This window comes from Rutidosis leptorrhynchoides, chromosome 1, assembly GCF_046630445.1.
Source record: "Rutidosis leptorrhynchoides isolate AG116_Rl617_1_P2 chromosome 1, CSIRO_AGI_Rlap_v1, whole genome shotgun sequence".
Taxonomy (NCBI): domain Eukaryota; kingdom Viridiplantae; phylum Streptophyta; class Magnoliopsida; order Asterales; family Asteraceae; genus Rutidosis; species Rutidosis leptorrhynchoides.
The window spans coordinates 659,091,013-659,100,000 of NC_092333.1; the positions used below are offsets into that span (position 1 = coordinate 659,091,013).

The 8,988-nt window shown below is 34.2% G+C and overlaps 2 protein-coding genes across 2 annotated transcripts in view; both read right to left on the reverse strand.

Moving 5' to 3' along the window:
* Positions 1-293: 293 nt before the first annotated feature.
* LOC139885852 (uncharacterized) lies at positions 294-3,015 on the reverse strand. The gene is made up of 9 exons (XM_071869612.1): positions 2,835-3,015; positions 2,525-2,710; positions 2,276-2,405; positions 2,096-2,179; positions 1,815-2,008; positions 1,501-1,596; positions 1,295-1,388; positions 681-797; positions 294-588 (listed from the first exon to the last, which is right to left on the reverse strand). Exons 1-9 carry the CDS (start codon positions 2,943-2,945, stop codon positions 485-487), a joined length of 1,116 nt encoding a protein of 371 aa, XP_071725713.1. The 5' UTR covers positions 2,946-3,015; the 3' UTR covers positions 294-484.
* A 3,006-nt stretch (positions 3,016-6,021) lies between these two features.
* Positions 6,022-8,988, reverse strand: part of LOC139885853 (ER membrane protein complex subunit 8/9 homolog) — a 3,429-nt gene continuing 462 nt past the window's right edge. Inside the window, exons 2-5 of the mRNA XM_071869613.1 lie at positions 8,871-8,988; positions 7,367-7,426; positions 6,764-6,930; positions 6,022-6,257 (exon numbers count right to left, since the gene is read on the reverse strand). The exon at positions 8,871-8,988 is cut by the window's right edge and continues 29 nt beyond it. Coding sequence (XP_071725714.1) covers positions 6,227-6,257; positions 6,764-6,930; positions 7,367-7,426; positions 8,871-8,988 — 376 coding nt within the window. The 3' untranslated portion in view covers positions 6,022-6,226. The remainder of the gene's footprint in view (positions 6,258-6,763; positions 6,931-7,366; positions 7,427-8,870) is intronic.

The window sequence follows — 8,988 nt, forward strand, 5'->3', positions numbered from 1 at the left end:
GATTAGTATAAACAAAGCTTATGGCAACACATGAGACTTATCAAGTGATCGTATTATGAGCCTGTCATTGAGGGATCATATAAGTTGTTACTACTGAAAGGAGCAAGGTGGTAGTGCTTATCTTGTGTTTTGGGTAATTGAGCTGCTAATTACATGCCTTGATGTAACAGAATTTAACTCTGAATCTAAGAATAATCAACATGTAATAATGATCACTAAACTTATTAAAAAGGTTTGATGGCCAACATTTGTTTAGTTGGCTGGGTTAATTCAAAAAAATGAGACATTCCACAATAAAGTCTTGCAATGTTTTTTAAGTCTACATTCCGTAATAAATATTTTTGCTAACGCAGATACTCAACACAGTGACAAGATAATGTAAATATGATGGTTTAGACTTTTAGTATGTTAAAATTACTAAGGAATAGTTAACTAGATCGAAAAAATCAAACTCATAAAAGCAACATATGCATGAAGAATCGGTTTATGAGAGCTCAGATATCACACGTGCGCACTTGTCTTCCAGAATCTTGACAGCTTCAGTGAATAGCACCTCAGGAGGCAATGCTCCAGTTGATTCTATTGTGACTAAAAACACAAATAACGTTTACATTAGTAATCAGTACGTATAGGTGATCACGAACATCAACAACCAAGTGTTTATCTAAGTATATACTTACAGATAAAATGATCTTTCACACGTCGTAATGCAACCTTTTCTTCCCACCCAGGCTCTCTAATGCATTCCCTACACATAGTACAAGCTCTAGGTTGAGCCACAGTTGCCCTTTTCCTACCTGCTTCAAACAAGTGGTGTTATCATATTTAAAAGATATCTAATAAATAAATATAAATATTGAAATTAAACATGACTCAAACAAATTAGCACAATAATGTTGATTTAATCTAATTATTCCAGTATATTGAATTAGATGGTCATATTCATTAAACATGCACTCTTAGTTGACATTGACCTGGATTTAAGATATGGGTGGAACGTATTTAAGATTATAATACAAAAGTAATCAGTATTAGTCGATTATTAAAGGTATCACCTCTATAGTAGCCATCCTCGATCAGATGCTAATTTAAGATATTTAATTTAAAAAAAATCAGATATATCAGCAATAAAACTATGATTGTTAATGATAGAACTGCATACATGCAGTATCATCTTTGAAAAAGATATCGGCATAGCAAACAAATAAAATGTACTTAACACACATGATAAAGTATTCTTTTCTGAAAATAAAAAATAAAAAAAGGTGTTGATATGGTTGAAGAAATCGATTACCTTCACCCATATCTTCAATGTCAAACACATTAACAGGGCATTTTTTTACAAGTGTCTCTGCATCAGCACCTTCAACGTCTTGCAGCAATATAACCTACACAAAACGATAAAAGCTATCATACTATTTCTCTTATACGTGTACAGGACATGAGATATATTAATAACCATATGCAACATAAATCTGAGAAAAAAAAAATTGTTGTCACCTCAGGGAGCATTCTGTACCAAGCAGTGGCAACAGGAGACCATTTGGCATGTGTTTTACCGACGCCTTTAACCGCATGCGCTTCTAGCTCTATTTCCTACACATGTACAAGATCAACCCAATAACTTACCCAAAAGTAAACAGAACTAATCCTTCTGAATAATTATAATGCAAACAGCAAGTTAATCAATTACATTCAAACAGGTTAAAAGCTTCTTAAAGAACAATATCACATTGCAAACACTATAATCATGAGGCATATGAACATACAAACATATCCAGGATTGTATTGAATGTTATAAAGTAAATTATCACCTGACCAGGCCCAAGTTTTGAAATAATTATTCCGGGTGTGACAGTAATTGGATTATTCGAAAATTCCGGCAACGTGTCTTGGCTGGAAGTAAACGATGTGTACGTTTTTTTCTTTGACATTGGATCTGAAGAACTTTCAGTTGGAAGCAAGTATTCACTTCCAAATGGTAGCCACTTCAGATCATGAGAGTACACTGTAAGTAAATTAGCAGCTGTTAGAGAATAATCATATCATATTATGTCAATAACAAAGCAATCATTGGTGAATATGTTTTAGATACCTGTACGACGTTCACCAGATCCTCGCTCGTTCTTGAAATGTAGTTTAAAAACGATACAATTCTTCTCATTAGGAACGTCATTTTCTGGAAACAAAAGGTAGAGGTTAACAATTTCATACAAGTTTGACATGGAAGTGTAAATACATCATGAAAGTATCAACAATCTAAAAGAAACTAAACCTGACATATAATCGAACAGCCTCGGGTCAACCTTTATCGGTACAAGTCCTAATCGGTGGGCGAGTATCTCATCTTGTACTACAGATGAACTATAAGCAACAAGAACCTTCTCAATTGCCATTGTAGGAAGCTAAGAACAAATTAAGAACGGCAAAAGTTAACAGATATTCACATAACAGTAACAGTTAACAGATATAGAATATAGAAAACAAATTAAATTAAAAGAATAATTAATAGTAACAAATATACCTCAGAAATGAGGATTCTTCTAAAAGCATTAGCAAAAGAAGCATCAATTCCAACTAAATCAAACTCCATGTCTTCTTCATTAAGCTTGATCACCTGAACTTTGAAGTTCTTTTTAAATTCATCAAGCCTTAAGCTGTTATCAACTCCCATTGATGCATATGCACCAGAGTAGGTAATATCCTCTGTCTTCATAATCATAATCATAATCATAATCCAAACAAAAAGAAATTCATCAGTTTTCATCAAATAAACAAATTGAATTACTTAAAGAAACGATTAATTAACGAATTAACATATGCAGAAATTTTACATTAGTTGGAGCATCATTGTTGCAGGAAACACGAGTTTTTTGAAGTTGAAGATGAAGTGGAAGCTGATTATTGGGGAGTTCAGGCAAATCCCAAAGAGGAACTTTCGGCATCTTTCAATTTGTGTTAGTTATTGTTTGAAAGAGAATACGAACTAGAAGAGGATTGAAATTAGGGTTTAAAAGTTTTTAGGGTTTATAAGTTTTTACAGGCGATGCTAAATAAAAGAAGGTGGCTATATAAGTTTCACTTATAACCTTGTAACTATCGAAATTCACATTTTTGCACCTTAACTTATTCTACTCCGTAATATATACTGTAATTAACTACGAGTAATTGTTATCGGTTTAAGCTTTATTTTTTCACGTAATATCTTATTCATTTTTAATTTTTATGAATTATTAAGACCAGCACAACAATGTAAATATATCGTTGTACTTGTTCACATGAAACAAGTATCTACGGCTAAACCTACGCCATGACTCAATATGATTTTATGTTATATGAGATATTTGATGATCCGACGCTAAGATCATTTTCAACCCTCCGTCAGTTTCCCTCGTCAGATGATGTGTTCAAAAAATGACGAAAAGCTGACAGCCCCTAATGGGGCGTCAGTTAGTTTTAGCTGCATCCGTTAGTCACCTACATGACGGATTTGCAACTGTGCGTGAGTTTTGCTTTGGCCAATCACATAATTTTCAACATTTAATTGAAATATTTATTTTATTATTAATTAATGTTTTCTCACTCAATTTTCAATTAGATTTTACCACATCACCCTAACTCAATATTTAACACAAAAATCTGACACAACGGTTAAAAAATGTCATTGCCAAATCACAGTCAAATTGCACTTTTAGTCAAAAAGTACACAACTGACCGTGATATTACCGCCAGGGATGAAAATGATCCAAGTGGTTAACTAACATGTAGAATCCTAGTTATTAGGATACAGTTAATTTGAGCTCGTATGTTAGAACTTTGTTAGTTTAAACCTAGCAATAAGGACGTAATGAAGATAATTGAATAAGTTTGAAATATAGTTCTAGTTGGTTAAAACAAGTTCAGGCACCAAGATATTTGTGTTTGTCTTTTAAAAAAAAAAAAAATAAGCAACCAAGAAAATTTGTTCTTAAACGAAAGAAAAAAAACCGCAGTGCAAAGCTTAAAAATTGTATTTACTTGTTAGAGCACGAGGTGTCCATCGTAAGATTCGGCTTTCATTTTGAAATCTGAAATTGACTGACAGTGATATGGGTGGAGGTGTTCACAGTGTCCATTTCAACTTCTATTTCAGTGTCCATTTTTATTTTTTATTAATTATTAGTTTTTAATAATATTAAACTTCATAAAATACAATAAAATACTTAATTAAATTTCATATAAATAAAATACATAATTTAAATTCGAATACGATATGATTACATTACTAAAATAAACTAAATAACTTAATGAAATAAAAATACGTTTAATCTCTAATATACCACAAATGCTCAGCCAAATCGACATGTAATCCTTCGTGCACTTCTCTATCACGTAGCTCCCTTGCTCTTCGATTTCAAGTGTCGCACCTTTTGAGCCAAGTACGTTGCATATTAACTGTCGGCTCATAAACCCAATCGTTTTCAGCAATGTTGTAACTGTTGTCTTCAATAATCATGTTGTGTAGTATGATACACGTATACATAAGTCGTTTCATGTGATTCACTTCGTAAGACCTTGCGAGTTGTTGTAGAATATGCCAACGACCCTATAGAATTCCAAAAGTTCTTTCAATATCTTTGTGAGCCGCAGCTTGTTTCTTTGAAAAGTAAGCACACTTTTCATCAAAGGCACTAGAAAATGCCTTGAAAAATGATGCCCATGTTTGATAAATCCCGTCGGCTAAATAGTAGCCTCTTTGGTACTCCACACCGTTAACATGATAAGGGACATCTGACATGTCATCCACAAGCATTGAGTTGAACAAAGGACTAGTGTATAATACATTTAAGTCGTTGTTTGCACTCGCCGCACCAAGAAAAGCATGTCAAATCCAATTATCATACGAGACAACGACTTCAAGCATAATAGTTAGATGACTAGGACCACCTCTCATAAATTGGCCTCTCCACGCAACTGGACACTTTGCCCATGCCCAATGCATACAATCTATGCTACCCATCATCCCCGAAAAACAATGATTCCGTTCGTGAGCCTCGTACAATCGTTATGTGTCTTCCCTATCCGACTCTCTTAGGTAGTCTATGTATACAAATCAATAATGCTTTCTGTAAAGTTGAGTAAAGACTCCCGACCAATACGTTTGGACATTTGTAAATACTCATCCAAAGCATCCAGGGAGCACCGTATGCTGGCTGACGTAGTGCGACGGTAATTTTCAAATGCGTACTAATACTCCATTTGCCACGAGAATTTTGCCTCATTTGAAACCATTTAAAATAATGGGGTAATGGATTAGCGAAGTAGTTTCGAATATCATGCATAAATCGGAGAAAAAACACGTGGTCACATTCGAAACCGTTATTTGAAATTTTCATTCGTATATTTGCAACTCTCGTTAAAAAATTCGTCATCAAACGCTCATGTGCACCATAATGATTACGACGTATGTAACGACGGAAATTTTCACCATCGGTGTTTGAAGAATTTACGTCATCTAATAGGTCGGGCGTATAATTTGTAAAATCGTCGGAAGAACTTAAATACGACATTATTAAAAATGATAAAAATAAAAATAATAAAAAAGGTTAATATTTGAAAGATACCAAGTATTTTGTGAAGAAATGGAATTGAAATGGTGTATAAAAAATGGTGGAATATGGGTTTTATTTATAGAGTAAATAAGGGGAAAATAATAATAATATAATAATAGCCATTAAACGGCTAGTTTGTTTAAAAATTTAAATTCCAACGGTTGAAACCCAACATCGATGCCTCGAACCTGAGTGACCAACGCCGATCCGGTGTCGGCTGACCGTCGGTTACAGCGTCGGATTAAACCGATGGTGAAAAAAACACACGGACACCGAGTGCTCTTAAAGTGCTTCTTGAGGTAATCACATCACTAGTTTTACATAAATATTCTCTAGACCTACTTCTACAGTGATCAGGATACTGCTTCGTGAGCATCATATCATACTTGCTGAATAAAATTAGAACAAGATATCATAATACAGAAGTAGATTTGATGGGCAACTGTTTTTAGAGATGCATCTTTATAATGAAAAGCTGTTCCAACTAAAGTCACAAAAGCTAATCCTCATTCAAGTCAAAAACTCGTAAACCAAAAATAAACACACGGGTTACAAAAGAGGGTATAAGTAAGATAATGTATTGTAGGGTCTTGATCTATCTTTGCTTTGCCAATAACCACAGCATAATTAGAACACTACTTGAAGAGTTCAGAGTTCAACCAATCCCTGCCAAAAAACACAAAATTCAACATCTTTAAACCAGACAGAACTATGATTAATCCCCAAACTGAAACTAGCGGATTCATTGAAAGTGGAAATTTTAACACATTTATAAATTGTGTCGTGTTATCTTTGAAAAAAAAAAAAAAACGTCACATCCATAAATATTGCTAAAGAAACGGATTAATGGGGTCAAACATAAAATGCAATCTTCTAAAGTTCTAAATAGTATAGCATAATTCATGAATTTAGATAATTATTATTGTACTATACTATTATATCATTCGTAATAGTAACAATTTCGAAGGCATTAACGAGATCTATAAAAACCAATGAATCAGAAAGTAGTCTCCCGAGAATCTACCCAGCTGCAGCCCAATTAAGTTGTAGCAAAAATACCGATATTCCCATTAACATTTAAGTATTTGACCATGATGCCTGCCCCACCCATTTGTCCACCTCTGTAACTTACGTTTCTTACGGAAGAGATAAAAGAAAAGAATGTCCCTTACTTGCTTATGTCATCAAGATGGTCATCGAAGTCCACAATATCGTTCCACTTCTCGGACGAAGTAAAATCCAGTAACACCACGTTGGCAGATGGCTCCTTGGTGGTGATCCGCTTGGTTCCATCCGACTCAACTTGCTTCCAATTCTTTGAGGAGTCTCGTGTATAAAGCTGACATAAAGTGGAGGTAAATTTATCAACAATACTTGGTAGTATATAAAAAGATCAATATAATGTGACTAGTATGATGCAACAACGATCACAGCAAGGTTATCTCGATTTACAAGCAACAGTAATTACATATGTTATCTACCATACTTAACTTGAACATACCATATTACTTTCCCACAAGTGTACTTCTTTTACCTGAAAGTAGTTTTGTGTGGTTTACAATATGTTGCCTCTTACTACAAACAGAATAAAATTATACTTGTCATCATCAAAGAAAATAACACACTAGAAAACATAGAACGTACATGACTTTATATTTCTAGAATACAAAGAAAATGGCTTCTTATTGAAAACCATATGCATCCACACACATCAAGGAAAGTAATCAGTATAATTCTGACATAGCAATGCAATCCATAGTTTTGGTCACTCATACCTGCACTACAGGAGCTGAATCCTTCTTGTTTTGCAATGCTCCAAGCTTTTTGTTATCTAACTGCGACCACAAAAAATATTTGACGAGTCACTGATGAATGTCACTTTACAGGTCAACTTTTTAATTTTTAATATAAGAAATAAAATTTCTAACACTAATAAGTAATAACAAATCAATTATTCAAAACAACAGGTAAATTATTTACATTTACATAACAATGAAAACATTTTTGCTTTTATATGGGTGACAGTACTTAGGACACTTCCCCGTCTAAAACTTGCTTCTAATTTCACATTATTCAATTTTGCTGTATACTCGAGTGAGCCAAGTCATTTAACATGGGATCAATTACACCAAGAATGCCTTAAATGAAGAAATTTATGACACCTCTATACTTTTTGAAACAAATGTTGTTCCACTTCATTTAAAAAGACAAATGGTAGTAAGAGCAGTTGCAAGGCCTAATGTAAACAAAAAAGACCAACAAAAGGAAGACCTTCGGAAATTCGGGGACCTTATGAAGGGCATCGAAGGCAATGGGTTAGCATCTTTCAAGAAAAAAGATTGAGGGTGGCTTCTTGGTACACCGGCACCTCGGCAACAAATCATGGTCATAAAATTGGTACAACGGCCAATCTTTATCAAGTCCCTTTCTTTGCAATTCAATAAACAAAAATTAAGTCCACCTTCCCTCTATGAACGCAATTTGGTAGCATTCACCTTTTCAAAATATTCTAGTAGGCGCAAATGGTTGATCGGTTCTGTCATGTTCTCGGCATACACCAACTACTACAACCAGTAGCAGGAATGATGAGTATAGAGATGATTCGGATGAAATCACGTGCAAGAAGTTTGAAGAACTAGATGTAGTCACAAATGAGGCTCGAGAGTTCATTGAGAATTGAAGTTTTCAAATGAGCAAAAACTTTGGCGGGGTTGTGCAGTGCAGGCATCTTGTCGTTAATATTTGAAACTATTCCATCAAGATTTGTTAGATAATGTACTCGTCATTGGAGTCAACATCATCAACTTCAAATTTAGCTGATATTCATAATTTTATGGTGGAATTCAAGAGAGAAATTATAAGAAGCTCTAATATGCATCAAACAAGGAAAGATTCCTCCAGCAGATCTATTAATCAGAATTATCGAACTCCTTCAATTATCATTAACCGTTGAATTGCTAAAAGAGAGCATTGTTGTGGATTATGCGATGGGTTATTCCTGCCTTGCTTTTTGAATTCTCTTTCGTTTGATATTTTGCTATGGGAGTTATTGACAAAAATTTTAGGGGATGATTGGTCCGGCTCCAATTTGGGCCATTAAGCTTGCTAGAAACGTCTTCGTCTTCGATGGAAAGGTACACGCGTTGGTCAAATATTGTTCGTAACATCAAGCTCAATGTCATCATATTGGGCTACTACTACTACTATTTTTTTGTTATAGACATCAATTCTATGTATGTTAAATGCCAAAGTGAAATCAAGTTATCATGGAACACGTACCAAAAGTACGGCAGCTTGAGGAAAATAACGATGGATGTGATCGGCAATATTCCTAGCAACCGTTCCGAGCTCAATATCATCGAATCGCTCATTAGCATGAAAATAGCCAACAATACTC

Bases quoted from the DNA above. Each gene is read 5' to 3' on its own strand.
- LOC139885852 (XM_071869612.1), bottom strand. From the start codon at position 2,945: ATGCCGAAAGTTCCTCTTTGGGATTTGCCTGAACTCCCCAATAATCAG. The intron at 2,009-2,095 runs GTATCTAAAACA...ATTTACTTACAG, and splicing joins ATCTGGTGAACGTCGTACAG to TGTACTCTCATGATCTGAAG. The intron at 589-680 runs GTAAGTATATAC...TTGTGTTTTTAG, and splicing joins TGTGAAAGATCATTTTATCT to TCACAATAGAATCAACTGGA.